The 20,909-nt window shown below is 39.8% G+C and overlaps 1 protein-coding gene across 12 annotated transcripts; it reads left to right on the forward strand.

Annotated features, from left to right (window-relative positions):
* The first annotated feature begins 552 nt into the window (after nucleotides 1-552).
* On the forward strand, nucleotides 553-20,744 carry pou2f1b (POU class 2 homeobox 1b). 12 transcript variants are annotated; one of them, XM_058392316.1, is made up of 14 exons: nucleotides 553-704; nucleotides 5,839-5,904; nucleotides 6,426-6,517; nucleotides 8,386-8,568; nucleotides 10,449-10,578; nucleotides 10,656-10,747; nucleotides 10,875-11,048; nucleotides 11,181-11,322; nucleotides 11,614-11,759; nucleotides 12,175-12,357; nucleotides 12,495-12,600; nucleotides 12,888-13,230; nucleotides 13,478-13,578; nucleotides 13,890-20,744. In XM_058392316.1, the coding sequence occupies exons 1-14, from the start codon at nucleotides 659-661 to the stop codon at nucleotides 14,174-14,176; spliced, it is 2,091 nt and encodes a 696-aa protein (XP_058248299.1). In that variant the 5' UTR covers nucleotides 553-658; the 3' UTR covers nucleotides 14,177-20,744. The 12 variants fall into 12 exon arrangements, with proteins under 12 accessions (XP_058248299.1, XP_058248296.1, XP_058248297.1 ...); XM_058392313.1 differs by having other exon boundaries at nucleotides 554-704; nucleotides 11,181-11,321; nucleotides 11,604-11,759; XM_058392314.1 differs by having other exon boundaries at nucleotides 555-704; nucleotides 10,446-10,578.
* Nucleotides 20,745-20,909: the final 165 nt, after the last annotated feature.

The raw sequence follows: 20,909 nt of genomic DNA on the forward strand, positions 1-20,909 counted from the left end.
CTCTATGCACATACTGACATAGCCTGATTTATTGATTTACATATTTATTCTGCAATCGTTCATTTGCACAATTTCTACTATTTGCACTTCTGGTAGATGCTATGTACCTGTACTTTCTATCTATCTATCTATCTATCTATCTATCTATCTATCTATCTATCTATCTATCTATCTATCTATTTATCTATCTATCTATCTATCTATCTATCTATCTATCTATCTATCTAATAGCTGGATTATGTGCATGAAGTATATCTGAACTCTGTGGATTTTTTTTAATTTATTTACGTGGTGTGAGAACCCCTGGCTCTTTATAATTATTATAATTCCTAAAATTTTCCATGAAATCTTTTATTATTAATACTGATGTGAGAGGATTATTTCTAATAAATGACTTCCATGCAGGGTTTAGAAAGCAGAGAGTGTAAGTCTAACTTTTGCAGTAGCCATTTGCTCTGAGTCTTCACGCCTTTCGTCTATCTTGGCAAAAGGAAAAAGAGGCCAGCTGAAACTTTCTGAAATATTAACCGTGTGGCTGAGGAAATTCCCGGCGGTGTTTGAATATGGTGACAAATGCGAGGCGAGTCGCTCTGCTTGAATGGGGCGCTATACTGGATTGTGTTTGTGTAGGGTTGGGATTTCACCTTAAATATTCAAAATGGCGGACGGAGGAGCAGCGAGTCAAGATGAGAGTTCAGGACCAGGTAATCATTACTGCATTTTACATATTCATATTCATATTCAAACACTCTTTCTCTCAAGCCAGATAAGCACGAAGGAAGAGCGTAAACAAGGCGTCGGAGGCCGTTGAGAGATCTGCTGCGGCTTATTTCGCGCAGTATATCGGCGGATTAATTCAGTGTGTATGTGTGTGTGTGTATGTGTGTGTGGACGAGAGAGAGAGAGAGGGAGAGAGAGAGAGACTGAAACGGGGCTTTGCGCTGCGACGGTTACATTAAAGCCAAAATGCGCCCTTTGTGTGATTAGAGCCGTGCTTAGTGCGCTGCATATTCATACCGCCGCCGTGCACACGCCATTTAGCATATTTTATTAGTAATCGGCGACATCACTCGGAGGAGATACTCTGTGTCAACCAAAGAGAGAGAGAGAGAGAGAGAGAGAGAGACTGTAGCCTATAATTTCACTGTTATAAGTAGCTGGCCGGAGCGTTAGCAGGCTAATGCTAATTCAGCTGCTTTGTGTATTTTTTTGGGTGCTGTGCCGAATGGTTTGCATATTCATTCAATCGCAATCATCTGGTGGCTGCGTGTTAGTATGTTTAGTCAAAGTGTCAGGCAGTGTGTGTGTGTGTGTATAGAGACTGTTGTGTTTGGTGACTAATGGCTTTAGCGCAGCGTGATTTTTAGTGTCCATTCTGGTGCCTTTGTGCAGCCCTCTTGTGCGTTATTCATGCGGGCCTGCTGGAGGAGAATGCGCTCTTCAGCATATTCTATCAGAGCGGACACACACACAAACACTGTGGTACAAAGAGCATCCCGGGTTACACACCAGTCATATAAACAACAACACAGCCTGATGATCAGCAGTCACACAGTCAAATGTTTCTCAGTGCTTTTATTATTTATTTATTACAGCTTATAACATCTATGGTCTTCACACAGGCAAGGAAATAGTAAATAAATAAAAATACGTAGTTTTAGGTTATCGTGAATAATTGAGTAGGAAGATGTGCTCTCTAAAACAACGATTTCGGCTCGCTGGAGACATTTTAATCGCTCTGTTGTGTATGAACGCTAGAGAGCGGCTTGTATTATGCGCAGCTGCTCTCTCCCTGCTGCATATGTAGCAGGCCAGCTAGCGCTTTTGAATTGATTTAAATCAGGCCAGGCTAAAGCCCTTTCCACAGCCTGAAAATACACTGCTGTTTTTCACACTTGTATTGAATGATTCTTGCTGTTTTATTTTCTTCCAGTACAAAAAAAAATGGAAATAAATATTACTAATAATACAATCCCATACAGGTTATTTTCTCGGTATCGCTGTGGTTTAAAGCGGGCGCTTGTGTCCGCCGGGGGGAGGCGTTTGTTTACCATTACAGAATGCATAAAGCCCAGCTTCATTAGCACAGCGCCACATTAGAAAGTCTAATTTTGGGAGGTGTCACGAAAATGTAAAAGGAAAAATGCGCCCAGAGGAGACGAGAGGAAGCTACTTTACAGTTCTCTGTACTCTGTTATTTCCTACACAGCTCAGTTCAGGCTTTAACATGCTACAACACGTTTCTGGGCAGATTGGTGTTTGCACAGCTTTCTGAAAGGGAGTGTTTGAAGGCACAATGGAGGATTTCCGAAACAAGTGGTATTGAATATTCTCAAAGCCTGAAAAAGGTGCATTTTATCCCAAAACTGTTAGACAAATCTCAAAACGGAAAGCACCTGCAGAATCTAACAAGCTAAAAGTGGCATGCAAAAGCAGGTAATAGCATAACGTGGGTTAATGGGGCTGCGGTGTGTAGGCTAATTTTGGAACGCTGATAAGAAATGTGCAATACAACACACACGATATATATTATATTATATTATTATTATATTATATTGATATTATATATATATATATATATAATGTGTGTATATATACTGATCAGGCATAACATTATGACCACCTGCGTAATATTGTGTAATAATAAACAGCCCTGACCCATCATGCACTGTGTATTCTGACACCTTTCTATCAGAACCAGTATTAACTACTTCAGCAATTTCAGCAACAGTAGCTCGTCTGTTAGATCGGATCACATGGGCCAGCCTTCACTCCCTACATGCATCAGTGAGCCTCGGCCGCCTATCACCCTGTTACCGGTTCACCACTGTTCCTTCCTTGGACCACTTTTGATAGATACTGACCACTGCAGACCGGGAACACCCCACAAGAGCTGCAGTTTTGGAGATGCTCTGATCCAGTCATCTAGCCATCACAATTTGGCCCTTGTCAAACTCTCTCAAATCCTTACGCTTGCCCATTTTTCCTGCTTCTAACACATCAACTTTGAGGACAAAATGTTCACTTGCTGCCTAATATATCCCACCCACTAACAGGTGCCATGATGAGGAGATAAGTGTCCCTGTCAGTTCATAAATGCTCATAATGTTACGCCTGATTGGTGTGTATATATATACACACACACACAAAACCTGGAACCCTATATATAAACAAATCCTTGAATGAATATTAACCAACGATCCCTTATAGCAATTAGTACAGTAGCTTAATTTGTAAAAGCGAGTGCAGTACACTTCTCACTATTTCTTGGATGTTGTAAGATGGATCTGTGTGTGTGTCTCTAAAAGCGAAACCTTATTTTGTATGATGATAAATATAATTTCCAAGGGTTCTTCAGATAGACACATAAAAAAACTTTATGGTGCAAAATGGAATGTACTATTATGATTATAATAATAATAATAATAAAAACAATATACTCTAAATGGTTAATCATCCAGTTTTTGTAATTACGCAGTAATTTGGTGTAATTCTTATTAGCTGTATTTAATAGGATTTAAGAAGAATTGAAAACCTGTGATTTGGGCCAAGCTTTAGCTTTTTCTGTATTTTCTTATAGTCTTGTGACCATGAAAAATATTTGAAAGCATTATATGTAAAGGTGATAGAGGTGTTTTTTTTAGATGTTTGAGAACATTCCCCTACTTTAATATTTTTTTCAATCCAAACTCTGACCTCTGGAAAACTGTCATACAAGCTTAGTAACCTTTGACATTTCTTTTTAAGTCTTGAATGTCTTTAGGATTTACACGAGGCCAGGAAAACATTTACCAAATGTCACATTGCCTTTTACATCCTTCACTATTACTGAGCTATGTGAAGTGCAAAAACTCTGCAATATTAATTATTTTATGCATATTAGTCTTGAATGTCCTTGATGGCTATGATGGCTATGCCCACCCTACTTTTTCTATTCGAAAGTCTCTGTAATTTAATTCAAATGGATAATTTGCATGCAATTAATATTCTGTGTCCATGGTTACTCATACTGAAACTCTCAACACTGTTTATCTGCTTTGTGGCATTCAGTCTGCCTTCCAATAAAACACAACTAATGAGTTCCATATTTAAAATTCCATATTTTAAATTCTGCAAATTAAGATATTTGCATAATATCAGCACTCTGACAGCTTGTAAAAGCAGGGAAGATGAGAGGGCTATTTTCTGCTTGTTTTTAACAAGGTTTTTCTTACCGGCTTTAGCATGGATACTTCAGCTTACTTTGAAGTCAGTATTCCGGATAAAATAAAGCATTGTAGGACTTAATTTATACCTTAAACCCAAGCCCAGCATTAATAGCCACATGTATTTTGCAGATTTGTATTGTTTAAATAGAATGCATGAGAAGTAGGCTGGGAAGCATGTGATTTTTAGACAGGAACGGAGCGTTATTGGAGTGTTTGCAGGTACACCATTTCATCCTTTCTGCACTTGCATCTTTTTGGGCTCCAGTAATTTGCTTAATAAAGTACATGAATAAACATACACTTAGTCTTCTGGCAAAGTAATTTGCAAAAGTGAATTAACTTCTTTAAAAGAACCACTAATGAGAGCCGAAGTTAATCTGGATATGCTAATCATAGTGCGTGTCCCATGATGGAATTAAACCTGCAGAAATGGCTGGATTTGATCAGCGGAGTGTGCTGAAGCTGTAAGGGGGTTGTGATGACGGTGACTGAGGATCCTAAAGTAGTTTTCCACTTTTGGATCAGAACATTTAAAAAATATATATATATACATATATATTTTTTAATATATTAAATTGCATCATGCTATATGTTGTAGAATTTGAATTCAAATTCAGCGCTTTTAATTTTTTAGCTCCAGATGCCATGTATCAATTCTAAACACAGCTCTCTGCTGGTAATTGGACCTGTGTGGGTTCCAGTGAGCTATTGTGCTGAGCTGTAGAGGTTATTTCTTTCCCCTTCTTTTCCCCTCCAAAGCCATCCAATTAATATGCTAATGAGATGATAAATATTTATGAAAAATGTAAATTATGCAGAAAGCTTTCAGAGCACTGTGTGGAATGAATTGCTTGCAGGACTTCAAAGTGTTGCTGTGCTAACGAGGCAGGGGCGAATTTGCATACGACTTTAATCAGCTGAATACTGATTATGCTTCATTATGGGCACTGCCAGCTGTACTCTTTGTTTCTGCTCTATATTCTGGGGGAAAAAAAAAAAAGTTTTTCACAGTCTGGTTGTCGTGACGATCATGGCAGTAAGTGAGAGAGGGAGCGAGGGGGGATAAGTGAGAGAAAGAGATCGGTAGAGGAAGAGCAGTCTTCTCTGTAGGCTTAGCTTTACTCTGCTGTGCATTATACAGCTGTAGTCTGTACTTGTGTGCTGGTATTTTTTTGGTGGTTGTACTGGTCTGTAAGCATCTCAAAAAGAGAAGTGTGTGCTGTTCTGGGTTTTATTCTGCTTTTGTGTGGGGTGAGAGACAGTTGTGGATGCTTACGGAGAACATGCTTGAGAGAACAGGTGCAGCTGTTTCTGGTGAGTGGGATTGTAAGTGTGTGTGTGTGTGGGCACCCGTTGCACTTTCAATCTGGCGAGGTCATGCTTGTTAAATGATTCAACCACTTAATTGTAGTTTCTATATGGTGCTGTTTAATTGGCAACTAAATACAGATCATTGTTGATTTTTTTGTATTAAAATGCAGAGGGTTTTGTCATGATGGTTTCTGTTCAGAGGTTGCAGATGTTTTCCAATATCTAGCCTACTTCTGGTGACATCATGGTATATTTAATTGAGGTCAGTGCTGGTGGTACAGGACAAGGTTTAGTTTAAGCCTGTCTCTGTTTTTTTCAGATTCTAGAATGAGTAATCCGTCAGAAACAAATAAATGTGCAATGGAGAGTGGGGACAGAGACACAGGTGAGTTACCTGTCCAGGCTACTTAAAGGCTCACTTGGTTTACTTTTTTTCTTTTTTTTCCTTTTTGGAGCAAAAAATAATAATAATAACAACAACAACAATTATTATTAATGAAATAATAATTATAAATATAATAAAAGAATTATAAGTATTATTATTAATATTTATTTATGTGTTATATATATTTTACTACTTTCGTATATATGCATTTTTTGGGCATTGTGGCTGTGTTACTTGCCTTATAGAGAGAAGCTCTCATGCTTCGGTACTTACTATATGCAAATCTGTGTTTAACATATTTTTTCCTTCTTATGCATTGAGGCCAGAGTAAAAGATTTAAATCGTATAATAGGGGTGATAATATGACCATATCTCACATAGGAAGCATAGTGAACGCTTTTTGCATATTTATCACAGAATACCTTTCGATTCCAGAAAGAGAGAAGGAGCACAAGTCATGTCAGTTGAAAGGGGATTTTACGGCTTTGATCTATTCAGCAGCTGCCCGTTTTTCTCTCCAGGTGCCCAAACAAACGGACTGGACTTTCAGAGGCAGACAGTGCAAACAACAAATGCAATCACCAATGCACAAGCACAAGCCTTGCTCCAACAGGTAAAGTCTCTCTCTCTCTTTATCAGGCTTGCTTTCTTTGTCACTCTTTAGCACTCTTCATTTCTCTTCTTCTCTTCTCTCTCTCTCTCTCTCTCTCTCTCTCTCTCTCTCTCTCTGACCAAAGCTCACTAAAGAAGCATTTATATCAGACCACAGGCTTACAAACCCATAGGAATGTCGAGATGTCCCCAGGGTCATTGTTCTCTGTTGACATGATGCATCCTGTCTGAGTGGCTTAACAGCTTTCATTCCGACTCTGTTATTATCATACACGTGAATGACTGCTGTAAATTCCCTGCCTGCAGATTTAATATGATCTTCAGATGTCAATATATATGTGTGTGGTTGTGGGCATGTATAGGAGTTATTTGGTGATGAGTGTTGAAGAACATTATGTTGGATTTGTTGAAAATGCAAAATTGGTGATACACAGACATGCCAGTGAGGGGAAAAAAAGATTTTATCTCCTTTTTACAAGGGAAATTAATTGTGCCTATATGCTAATTAGCTGCTCTGCAGTTGCTCGGAAACAGATGGCGGTGAATATGCAAATCAGTGCAGAATTTGCATGCACTGCATAACCGTTTCTTTAATTAACATACCCCACCTCCCTTTCCCTTTAAGTCTCAGAGGGCTGCAGTGTATTTTTATCATCATTAAGCAGAGCTGTTGTGAAAAATTTAGTCTATGCTAACACTCTTATGGCTAATTTCTCTTCACTTTCTCTAATCTCTCTTTTTTCCTGATTGCTTTATTTTTTTTCTTTGCTGTAAATGAGGAACTTTTACTTGTTCAGTAACAGATCCCTTACCTCACATTATCGTGCTAAAAACTTCAGTTGCAAACATTCAACCCCCTTTATGCAGTCTAGTCTACATTAATGAAGGGATGTGATACCTCACATCCTCCTCTCTTACCGGTGTTCAAGTAAATGCCACAAGCTCTGACCACATTGTCTGTTCAATCTTTAGTGTAAGTCAGAGGATTCAGCAGAGGTTCTAACCTCCAGCATGTAGTGTACAATGCTCCAGACTCGGCTCATGTTGCAAGGGGGCCAAGTAGTTGGCATAGGTGGCACATTGCCCTCAGAGCTAGTGTTTATACAAGGATGTACTCATAATCATTTCCCCTTTATTTCTGATACCAAAGTCCATGTTGTTTTTTTGTACAATACATATGGATGCAGCTTATTCTTGAGGGTTCAACATCTGAACATTCGGTTGTACAGCATTTAATATCTACCCACAATTTTAATTCCTGTATGAATAATACAATGTTTAATAATACAGTGAACCATACCATGTCTAGTGTGCAACATACAGGCGTTATCATGTATTTGGTTATTTGGTACCTTAATTTCTTTACCAATGCACTGATCGATGCATTAATTCTCACTTGATCACCATGTTTATTTCATTGATACAAGCACATGTTTGTGAGTGTGTGAGGGAGTGCATGTTTGGCATCAAGCATGTTTTGTTTGAGACTTAAGCATTATAGACGGTCATCATCCTTCATCCTGCCAAATAAGTACATTATTGGCTTTAAAGGTGGAGTCAGTTATTTATTTATTTATTTATTTATATATTTATTTCAAATAGATTTTGGTAACCTTAATGAACTTCTCCTGATGTTAGTCTTAAAAGTTTTCAGTGGTGCCCTAAGCTCTGTAAACTACTACCCTGTCAGTTCAGAAAGTTCACTTATTCACTGACATTTAAGTGCTTTAGCTTTTTGTTTCAAAAGCACAAGCTAATGTCTGCTAAAATCACTGATTGTACCTTTTAAATATAGTGTTGTATAGTAGTTGAACTGATTTGTCTCATCCTCCTCTTTGTCTCTCTGTCTGTCTCCGTCTCTCACACTAGTTGACTCTGACTCCAGCGCAACAGCAGTTGTTGCTGCAGCAGGCTCAGGCGCAGCTTTTGGCTGCAGCTGTGCAGCAGCACTCGGCCAACCAGCAGAGCAGCACCACAGGAGCGAGTATCTCTGCCTCCGCTGCCACGCCGATCACACAGATCCCCCTTTCTCAGCCCATTCAGATCACACCTGTAAGAACAATACAAGAACAACACTACTGTTATTTGTCTTCAAAATATTACTTAATTAATGTTTCTTAGGTGTATGTGTATAATAGATAGCAAGCCATGGTGAAATGTCTAGTAAATATTGATCAGTGTTTGTCAAACTGCTTAGCAAAACCTAGATGGTGCATGATACCAGCTTGCAAAATACACCAACTAAGCAATTTTGAACACTCTGAAAACCCGCCACACATATGCTGGAAGCCTGTGAGGGGTGTATGAAGACTGGTTTGGGACATTTACAGTACACAAGTGGCAGATATTACAAATGGGTCAGCAGGGCAAAACCCCTAGTCTTTCAAAATGAATGGATCTCGGTACTAAGTTTAATTTTTGGTATTCACATCAAGTTATGGGCTGTTAACAAATATCATCCAGTGGACTATTTTGGACTTTTATGGAGCCAAGCACAATTGCAGCACCACTGGTTGAAGGAAGAATACACAATGGTATGATGAAGTAAATCTGGGACTGATTTCTTTCTAACCCAGACTGTAGATTAAACACAGCATGTGGTGATTATACAGAGTGAAGTTCTTGTACATCGGCACTGATGTTTTTCAGCATTCTTCCCTGACACATTTTTATTGTGATTGGGAAGTCATGTAAGATGAGTACACTGATGAGCCATAACATTAAAACCATCTGCCATCCCTTGTGCCACCAAAACAGCTCTGACACATCGAGGCATGGACTCCAAAAGACTTCTGAAGATCTGCTGTGATGTCTGGCACCTTGACATTAGCAGCAGATTCTTTAAGTCCTGTACGTTGTGACGTGAGGCTTTTATGGAGCAGACTTGTTTGTTCAACACAGCCCTCAGCAGCGCAATCAGATTGAGATCTGGGGGATTTGGAGGTCATGTCAACACTTTGAACTATATGTCATGTTCCTAAAACCATTCCTGCAACAATTTTTGCATTGTGGCGGGAGCATTATCCTGCTGAATGAGGCCACTGACATTAGGGAATACTGTTGCCATGAAGAGGTGTACTTGGTCTGCAACAATGTTTAGGTAGGTGGTACGCGACAAAGTAACATCCACATAAATGCCAGGACTGAATTTCCCAGCAGAACATTGCCCGGTGCATCACATTACCTTTGCTGGCTGGCCATCTTCCCATAGTGCATCCTGGTGTCATCCCTTCCCCAGGTTCCTCATGCACCTGACTGTCCACATGATATAAATGAAAGCATGATTCATCAGACCAAGCCACCTTCTTCCAGAGCTTCATGGTCCAGTTCTGATGCTCACATGCCCATTGTAGTAGCCTTTGGACCTGGAAATTCTGCATGGGCACTCTGACTGGTTATGCAGCTATGCAGCCCAATATGCAACAAAACTGCGATGTACTGTGTGTTCCATCATAGCCAGCATTAAGTTTTTCAGCAATTTGTGCTACAGAAGCGCTTCTATGGAAACGGACTAGCCTTCACTCCCCATGCACATCAATGAACCTTGTGTACCCATGACCCTGTATATACAGCTACAGTCGAGGATGTAACAATACCAGCATGGCATTATTGTAACTACTTCCCTGCACATATCTGCATTTATGTGTCTGTGTAATACTTTCCCTAATCTTTTTGTGCCAATAGTGAGACATCAGTGAATTAATTTCATTACCAATCCATAAATAAATGTTAGATTTTATCCATTTTATCTAATATCATTACCAGCTGTCACTGAATTACAGATTATTGGCATGCATTTTTTTCAGCTATGTAATGCTTGGAAAGTATGTAAAGTTTGAAAACTTTATTCTTTGCACTGAACCCTGGCATTGATCCTAGTGAGTGAGTACTTTGTTTTTTTTCTCCTTTTTTCTGTGTGTGTGTCGCAGCAGTTGCAGCAGCTGCAGCAGCAGCAGAACCTCAACTTGCAGCAGTTTGTACTGGTCCAGCCAGGTCATCCAATTGCCGCCCAGCTGCAGCCAGCGCAGTTCATCATCTCACAGACGCCACAGGGCCAACAGAGTGAGTAATCCATCCGTTTTAATCCCTTGTATTGACCCAGCCTACTTTCTGCTTTCTTTAATTATTATTTTTAACAGGCCTCTTGCAAGCCCAGAATCTTCTAACTCAACTACCTCAAAGTCAAGCCAACCTCCTGCAGAGTCAGCCAAGCATCACTCTTGCCACACAGGTCAGAAAACCCCAAACCCTGAAAAACGCAAGCACGTTAGTGAGAATTTCCTGTCTTATTTCCTGTGTGTACCTCTTGCCATATAGTAAAATATACCTTTTTTATCTCCACTTAACATGCTGTACAGCCAGCAACACCGACCCGCACGATAGCAGCTACCCCCATCCAGACCCTCCCTCACAACCAGACGACACCAAAGCGCATGGAAACGCCCAGTCTGGAGGAACCCAGTGACTTGGAGGAACTAGAGCAGTTTGCCAAGACCTTCAAACAGAGGAGGATCAAACTGGGCTTCACTCAGGTAAACCAGGGTTGTCTGTAGGATTAACTGTTTAGTTACATGTAGCCTGTCACTGAGGTCACATTGTGTACTAGATTTTCATGCCACATATCTAGCAATTTCTCTTTTAATCTGTTTGTCTCTGTGTGAAAGGGGGATGTCGGCCTTGCTATGGGAAAGCTATATGGAAATGACTTCAGCCAAACCACCATTTCTCGCTTTGAGGCCTTGAACCTGAGCTTTAAAAACATGTGCAAGCTGAAGCCTCTGTTGGAGAAGTGGCTAAATGATGCAGGTATTTCTCTACTCTGGCCTTTCTTTTCCTCTGGATGTCTAGTATATAGAGCAGAGTCCTGTCATAGCTCAGGCCTGTACCCAAGTAGAGAACAGTTACTTTGTAGTCAATGCATGTTCAAGTTAAACTAATGGGTGCAATTTTTATAATCCTGTTATTTTGCTTAAATGTAACTGATTACTGGTGTATGTACCACAGCATTTTGTAACTATTTATGTAACAAACGCAAGCCCACAGTACCCTCAGGTACTTATATCAGGCTGTGTGTGTTTGTACGTGTTGTGTGTGCAGAGAACCAGACTTCAGACCAAGGCCTGTCCAGCCCCAGCTCTATTGGCTCCCCTGGGCTGGGCATGGAGGGCCTTAACCGCCGTCGGAAGAAGAGGACCAGCATCGAGACCAACATCAGAGTGGCCTTAGAAAAGAGCTTTCTAGAGGTGAGGAGTATTACCTATCTGAATATCTAAACTGGTCCTGTTACTGGGTAGTGAATGACATTTGACAATTACTCTTGATGGAAAATGATATAAAATAGCCATTAAGCCCCTTGAAGTTTGGGTTTGGGCTTTTAAGAGAACGAAAACCTCAAAATTAGCCCATTTTACTAAAAAAACTGCCCAAAACTAACCCAAACTTTCATGGCTAAGAGGGTTTTTTCTCTTTATTTGGGTTATAAAGAATGGGGAAATAATACTTCTTTCCCAGGAGCAAGAAAAAAGTAAAAATTTGTTACATAGTGTTATTTTTGAGTTTGTGGTACTATATAGTTGTACTTTAGTCCTCATGTTGGGAAAAGTATTCAAGTTCCGTTGACTATCTCATGCTGAAAGGGCATCCTCTGTCGTCTTTAAGCAGAACCAAAAACCTACCTCTGAGGAGATCACCATGATCGCTGACCAGCTGAACATGGAGAAGGAGGTGATCCGTGTATGGTTCTGCAACCGCCGGCAGAAGGAGAAGAGGATCAACCCGCCCAGCAGCGGCAGTGCTGCCAGCACCCCCATTAAAGCAATCTTCTCCCCCTCCACACCCCTGGTGCGCTGAATTGAAAAGGCTTGCATATTTAAAAAATCCATATATTTGATTGATGCACTATGAAAAGTTGTTTTAAAGAACTGACAATTGGCTCTATAGACATTCTTAAGTCTCCTTTTTACTTTTCCTTTCTATAGGCACCTAGCACAGCCAGTCTTGTGACCAGTAGCACCTCGACTACACTGACTGTAAATCCTGTTCTGCCTCTCACCAGCACGAGCATCTCCAGCATTGGACTCACTGGTAAGCTTCACTCAAGCATTAGTGATAGCTAAAGAACTTTGCTTTAAGGTTTATGACACACAGACATGTTTTTCACAGACATTTTGTTTCCAAAGGCTGGATATTTTATAAAAGAAAAAAATCACAAATACTACATGATATTTCTAGCTTATTTTTAATTTCTTTTATAAATGTGGCAAATATTTCAGACTTTTATACTTTTTTTGTTCTTTTAAATATCCTTTTCATCTTGGACCCATATTTGGTGTAATCAGGATAACTGGCTCATTGTATTGTCCTCCTTTCAGGCACCACTGTGGGCTCGGCAACTACTAAGACTGCATCCGCCATCTCCACGGTGCCTGCTGTGACCACAGCAACGTCATCGCCCTCCATCAGCCCCTCCCCCAGTACTCCACAGGCCATGTCGTCTGAGTCGGTGGTGACTCAGGAGCCAGCAAGCACTGTTACCCAGGCACCCACCACACCAGTGAGCACACTAGGCCCAGGCCAGGTAATGGTTGCTGCCTCTAGCCTGTCTGCCGCACTGCAGGGAGCTGCACAGCTGCCTACCAGTGCCAGCATTGCCGCCATGGCTGCAGCTGCAGGCCTCACCCCAGGCCTCATGGCCTCCTCACAATTCACTCCTGGGTAAGTAGTCCTATGAATGCTTCTTTTGCTGTCAATATTTTATTTTATTTTATTTGTAAACTGTTGAGTTTGCTTTTATCCACTAATTCATTTGTCTTTTATTACTTAATAGAAGTTAGTTAACATACTTGCTGTATTTTAATGTACTATTTATATCTAATACAGAATGATTCTAAAGTTTCAGAGTGATTAAAAAGTTTTTCTCTTTCTCTCACTGTGTGTGTGTGTGTGTGTGTGCGCTGATAAGTGGGGCTCTGCTGAGTCTGGCTCCTGGTGGTCTGGGCAGTGCGTTGAGTCCAGCACTGATGAGCAACAGTACTCTGGCCACTATCCAAGGTGTGTGGAATGGCAAGTACACCTGTCATTTTATTATCACCCTACATCACATTTAGATCACCATTTTTGGACAAAGGATACTGTTTTGATGCATTATGAAATTTATAGTAGTAAATTTACTGCAAGTGAGTGGCTAATATTGGTGCAATGTTGGTGTTCTCCGGTACTGTGAATCCCAGAAATGTGCTTTTTGTAAAATGTCAGTAAAGCTGAAATACTTTTCATTGCAGTATTCTTGCCATTTGGCACATTTAGTATGATCTCAATATAAAAGGATTCCTCTATTTAGTGAGATAATTCTGTTGACTTTGTGTCCTCTGTAGCTCTGGCTTCAAGCGGGACTCTGCCTATCACCTCTCTGGATGGCAGTGGGAACTTGCTTTTTGCCAACGCCAATGCTGGCAGCACCCCGAACCTGGTGACGGCGCCTCTCTTCCTTAACCCGCAGAACCTGTCTCTGCTCACCAGCAACCCGGTGAGCCTGGTGTCTGCCGGGGGAGCTGCAGGGGCTGCTGGGGCCCTCAATCTGCATGTCGCTGCAGACCACAATGCTGTCACCTCTGCGACAGTGCCCGCCTCCACCATCAGCACCGCCTCCAAGGCCCAGTGAAAGCCCCAACCATCTTTGGTCCTCCTCTTCCTCCTCCTCCTTTTCCTTCTCATCAATCATTATTTAATCCCTGTGCTACCACCAAAAAGAAACTTACTAAAATGAAGTTTTATATTATGTTAATATTTTTGCTTTCTTTTTCATACCTTCATCTTTATTTTAGATGTTCTTTTTTGACCTTGTTGCCTGCTTTGATTTTTCAGCAACAAACTGAATGTTGGCGTTACAAGAGAGCCTAGCATTAAGATGGCCAAACTGAACTGTCTCTGGGCTGCACGCTTGCTCAATTGGTAATGCAAAGACGTTTTATTTGATTGAATTTAACTCACTTTAACTCTGCGTTTCACATTTATGTCGTGTTATTTGATCCTAAAACACTCCTAACCAAAAACGCATTACTTTATTGTTTATTTAACTGTTGAATTACTCCTTATTGATAGCATTTTTAGCCTTTACTGTGATCATTATTACTGAGGAACTTTAAAGACACCTTTTGATTTAAAATATTTTTGTCAGAGGTGCTGCTTTTCTGGCCTTTGGTACCTTCATATCAATCTTTTTTTTTTCTTTTGGCTTATGTTTTTTTTTTCTTTTGTTTTTTTAATCTGATGCAGCTTTAGTCCTATATATTTCTCACATGTGGTTACAAGGCTTTAAAGGAGTAATAAGTGGCTGTGATACGGTTTCATTGCTTTTAAGGAATCGTTTGTATGGTCACTGAAACACTGATTTAACAGAAGAAATTCTCAGTACTTGGTAGCAAAGGTTTTTAAACGCTTTCTAGTATGGGTCTGAAGTGTGGACCCCGAGATGGGCTTATTTACATAGGATAAATAGCTTTAAATGATTGCATGAGCAGTCATTACAAAGGTGACAGGTCTTGGGCTGCAATAGTAGGCAATGTAGACCTCAGTCACTTAGAATGATTGTGGAGATGGTGCACTGAGAGCTCCTGAAACTGTTATGCTTCTGCTTAGTGGCATAACCATTTGATGCCTAGACTGTGACCTGTATTTGTCCCAAAGTCCGTCAGCCTCTTAAGGTCTTCCCATCACAGGGTGTGCTGTCTGTGTAGTGTCACGGTGGGGTTATAGGAGTTTGCTTTTGTGTGTGTGTGTGTGTGTGCGTAAGTGTTTTCATGGATTAGGTCATATTGGAGGATGCCACCAAATGTCTGGTGGCAACTGTAACATTTCAAGAAGCAACTTGGCCCAGGGGAGGAAGGCCTGGTTGTCCTCTGTCCAGGAGAGTTTTAAGGTGTTTGCTTTTCTACTTGTGCACAGTACCTGTACCAAAAAAAAAAAAAAACTGGATTTGAGAACTGTGGTCTGCCTGGTGTTTAGGGGGGAAAAAAACGTCATATTCTGAGTAAGAGGTCTTTTTTTTAAGGTTTTTGGCTGGCCTCTCTTTATGATATACCAAAAATATTTGTTAAAACATGTTGCTGTATATTACCATTGTAGCGTAGGGTAAGTTTAAATATTTATAAGTGGAAGCTCTTGGTAAACCACAGGAAATATTATAATGCAATATTTTGAAGATCATTTCCAAAGACAAAACTATTTTTTATTTTGGTTGAGATGGCTTCCCCCCCGCTCTGCTCTGTCTTGTTTGTGCAGCTAACCAAATAACCCGAGTGGATAGGGAGGGTGGAGGTTTGAAAGAGGTGGAGGTGGTCAGGTCCATGTACTGCAGCAAAAAAAAAAAAAAAAAAAAACACAAAAAAACACCCCAAAGTAACCTGACCCCCTCCAGGTTATTGCTGAGAAGTCTTTGTGAGTGAGAGGTGAGTGGGGGTAGGGCTGAAGCAGGCGCCCTTTCTCTCTCTCTCTCTCTCTCTCTCTCTCTCTCTCTCTCACTCTCTCTCTCTCCCCCTCCCTAATAAAGTTAATATATTTCATAGATGCGCTGTGTGCGGATGGAAACAAGGTGCTTTTTGTCTTACAGGTTCTTGTTTTCTGTGCGCTTCTACGATGCCAGTGTTTTTGTTCCTTAGATTGAAATATCCACTATCTAGGCAGGTTTGGGTCAATATTTAGGAGCTTTAGCAGACTGATCTGTTATTCTCCCCTTACCAATGTAATTCAGCCATGATGTAAAGCTTGAACCAAAGTCGTTTTCTTGCTAGCTGCTGTGCCTGTGGGGATCAGCGAAACGCTGGCCACACTATCACCACTCTACACTACTGACAAGCTTCCTCATGTCTTATTTCTGTTCTTTACCAAACTCCTACAACTCATAATGAACATACTTAAATGAGTTGTCTTTAGCTTTAAAATGTAAAACAGTGTGTGCCGTGCTCACATCTTTTTTTGTTTTGTTTTATTGTTTTTTTTTTTTTTTTTAAGTATTTAATGTTCAATAGCATAGGTAAAGGCCTCCAAGTGCCGAGTATTTCTCTTTTTGCAATGCTCTATATTTGAGTCATCAAATTGTAGTCCTAGAGGCTCCTAGATCAGATCTCATCCTCAGTAGGTTTCACTGGAATCCACTTGCGGCATTAGCTTTTACGCTCTTGCCCCTGTAGTGTATATGACTGTGTGGACTGTGGAAAAATCCCAAACCACTCCACTCTTTGACTGTCCTCTAAACCTGGCACAGCACTGGTACACGCAAACAAAATAAAGCTTTAACGGTACATAGTGTGGTATACCAAAACCACTTGTTGCATGGATCGAGTTAATATGCAGTCAGGATTAATCTATTCTTTTAATTCTTAATTTATTTTAATTTTTTTTTTTGTATGTAGACTGTTCCTGGTTGAGCCTTGATTTTGGTCTTTCAGCTCGGTAATGATACATGCTTTTCCAGAGAATGTCTAATTAGAGGGTGCACTCTGTCAGCCAGACATCAGGTCACGTGTAAATTAACTCTAAATACATATATCATGTATCTCGAAAGCTCACTGGCATTTTGAATTTCATCCTAGCTCCATTCTTTTGACTCGGCCCCATTTAGACGGGCCTGAGGATTATCGTCAAATGTTTTCCGCTGGTTTCCATCCAATTCAACCTTGCATGTTTTTTTTTTTTGTTTTTTTTATTACCTCATCAGCACTTAAATGGAAGGTTTGCTTTAAGCAAAATGGCACCAACAGACAAGAAATTGTCCTTTTAAAAATTTCAATACTATATCAAAGAACAGAAAAAAACAATGTTAAATCTAACTACTACTGCTGTTTCAAGTACTACTACTAATAGGGTACCTCCAGTTTTATTTTTTATTTTTTTGTCCTACTTGCCAAAGTGAAAAAGCCTTTGTCTTTGTGGCTTGTTGCTGCTCACTCCGCTGGTTCTGTCCTGAGGCTGCCACATGGCCTTATGGGACTTGTAGTTTTATGTATGGTTATGTATCGCCGTTGTTTTAGTGCAGTGGTGTGGTGCCGGGACGCGTGGGAAGTTTCTGAAATATTTATCCGAGGAACGACTTAAATAATTAGAGAAAGAACTGTTTCCCTAAATTCTATATATAGATATATAAATATGCATATGTATTATACTCATATTTTATAATTCAACTAATATAAAGATTGAATGTAGTGTTTTGTCATGCTTATTCACGAAAAAAAACAACCAACCAACCAAAAAAGAAAAAAATAATACCTTACTTACTTTTTATGATAGCAATTGAACTGAAACTGAAAACTTTCAAGACCAAAAATGTAACACCACACCCTTTGAATGTGGAACTAGCTGTCATTTACTCCCTCCACAGTTAAATACAGGGGGCTTGCCATGGTGCTCCCAGCTTCTACTGTTGCCTGGGAAATGGACCCAAAAAGCACCCGATCTTAACTCTCTGTTTATTTGTATTGACTTGATTTGCTATGTTGTTTTAAAACAATCATTTCAATTTATTTACTTTTATTTTTCGTTTTATATTTTTTGTATAGCATGAGGGCGCAACATCACTGGCTTTCTTTAACAAAATTAACTTATCATTTATGCCTTACTATTATTTTAGAAGATTGACGCTTCGTAGCAAACCATAGTATGTCGGTTGGTGAGTGTATATTTGTGTGTGTTTGTGTTTGAGTGAGTGAAGGGATGCATTCCCGCATGTTATGTCTAAATTTCACATTGATCGCTGAAATAACGCTGTGAGTATTGGACTTTTATTGTTTTTTTTTAAAAGACGTTTGATCATACAAAATGTTGCTACCTGTTTTTTTTTTGTGATTTGTGCAGGTTGGAAACCTGTTGCAAAAAGCTTTACTAATAACCCAACTCCAGCTGTTGTGAGGGTGAACGGGGTTGTCCTAGTTCTTGGTAGCTGTGCATTCGCTTTCAGAGGTCATCCTGTAGGGAAAATATTTCTCCGAATTTGATTGGAAGTAAGACTTCTAACTAATGATCAGTTGGGAAACAAATAAGAAATATTAACAACCTTGATGTCCAAAATTTCTGAAAGCTTTTCTGACTGATTGAGGCAATGGTGACCACTCGGCTTAATGCTTTTTAACCTGTGATTGGATTGAGTGGTGTTCCAGAGCCGGATACGACTGATGAGGCTTTGCATTTCTGCAGCAGATCTGATGTAGTTTTAACTGTAGATAAGTGCTCTGATGAGTGGTTGCATTAGAGATTTTGGTTTTTTGGAGCGACTGTAGTTGTGTAGTTTCTGGCCTGTAGGTTGCTGCAGTAGGCCTTCAGTCCATTGCTGAAAAAGGATAAAGATGAAAGCAGTTATGGACCCGATGGCTTGGTTTGCTGGAATGGGTAAAAGGAGCTGTTGTATACCTCATTTCTAACTCGACACAGAGTAAAAACTTGCTTTAATCTATTTTGAAAAACAAACAAAGAAAACAAAACAAAAACCTAATGGAAAAAAAAACCCTGTCCTGAAAGAGGAGCCTGCAGATGTCTATTTAGTGGAAAGGGCGAGGGTCCAGCAGCTGCTACGGAGACACACTACACACACATACACTTATTCATGTCAAACTTTTAGAGTATGACTCTTGAGATTGATTTTGTTTCTTACGTTTTACCCTTAAATGTAGTTAATACATATGATAGCCATATTTATTTTGCACCTTTGTCTTTTTAGTTAACCTTGTAGTTTATTCTTATGATTTGACAATCGTCTCCTTAATGTCCTTCATTTGTATGAATGTAACTTGCAGGGCTTATTTGGTGTGTATGTGTGTGTATGTCTTCTTTGTGGCCCTGGCAGTCCTTAGCCCTGAACCTCTCTGTGGTAACCAAAGACTTACAAAGTGATTGTATGGACTCGGCTGTCTCTCCTTTCTTACCCTCCCTTCGTGGATCTGAGATGATAAGGACAGAGGGCAGGCTTCTCCAAGGGACTTGTAAAATTAACCCCTCTTTGACTGGGTGATGTTAGTTAGTACACACTGAAGGACATCCTGTGCACGCTGCAACCTGCTCAGGATGAACTGTCTGCTCTCTGGACTCAATGCCTTCGTCTTTATAGTTGTAACATTGCAAATCTGTTTCTATGAGTGTCTCTAACCAAAAAAACACACCTGACCTCTCCAAGGTTTCTTGTTCTGTACTGATGTCTCGTTATTTCAGTGTGCTGTTTTAACTTCTCTTTTACAATTTGTCTCTGCTCTTTCCGCCATCTTGATTTTCTCTGTGCAACTATGCATTGTTGTCCTGTTTGCCGCCAGGGCCGTGTCTCTGCAACACCGCTCTTAACCAAATGGGTCTTCGACACTTCACTCAGCAGCTTTATATGGAGTGCAAAGTCGACAGACGCTACAAGCTCTATCCCAAAGCAAAAATCCAAATATGAAATGTTTGACACATGCAGATACCAAAGATGACACTGTCTCTTGTCCTGTTTCTCTCTTCCTCTCCAAGCCCTTCAATGTGTGTATTAAGGAACAGAACCCAGCTCTGACATTAGTCTTAACCTCAGTAATTCCAAAGCTTAGATGTATATTTTGGTATTTTTCTGAAATACTTAAGGAAAAAAAAAAGAAGCAAAAACAAAAAGTGGCATTTTAAAAATTCTGATTTGTTGGATGTATTGCTCTTTTTCTGTCACAGCATGGAGTTAACTGAAGAACTGTCTTACTATTAGTAGGTTAAACAAATAGTATTTTTATACTTTTTGGGTGTGTCTGTGTATGTGATTCAGTTTCACTGCCCAAGTTACCATTGTTTTTCTTTTTAACAAAAAAATAGGAAAATGTACATAGTGCTTCAGTCAAGGACTGTAAATGGTCATTCACATTTCCTACAGCTAAAGCTTTTTTTCCACCAGTGTCATAAAGTAGATTGTATTTCTGTGTGTCTTATCTGAACTCTAAGCCACTGTTGTAATAGTGAGGCTCATTTATTGTATCCTGAGTATCACTATGGAGCAGGGCTTCAATGCCTCTCACTCTGAACACAAGCTTTTGACTGGACTCTACAATGGCTACATCATGGTAGCTTAGAACTGACCGATTGTGTAGAAATATAAGTATGTGAATCAGGATACATGGTAGAATAGATACATTTTTGTCTGCTGTATTTTTTTTAATATATAAAGATAATCTTTACTGTAACTGTACAGATCTCTTTTGTTGTAAACATCATTAAACCATTTTCCAAGTGTTTTCATATTGTAAGAAGTCTTGAGTCTTGCCGTGGTTTGGGTGTTTTTTTTAAACCTCGCCTTTTCTTTGAATTGCTTTAAAAACTGTGAGCTGTAACTGTTGTACGGACACCAGCACAGTGAGAAAGTATTGCAGATAATTACCTAATCCAGTGAATGATCTCCT

This window comes from Hemibagrus wyckioides, linkage group LG06, assembly GCF_019097595.1.
Source record: "Hemibagrus wyckioides isolate EC202008001 linkage group LG06, SWU_Hwy_1.0, whole genome shotgun sequence".
Lineage (NCBI taxonomy): Eukaryota > Metazoa > Chordata > Actinopteri > Siluriformes > Bagridae > Hemibagrus > Hemibagrus wyckioides.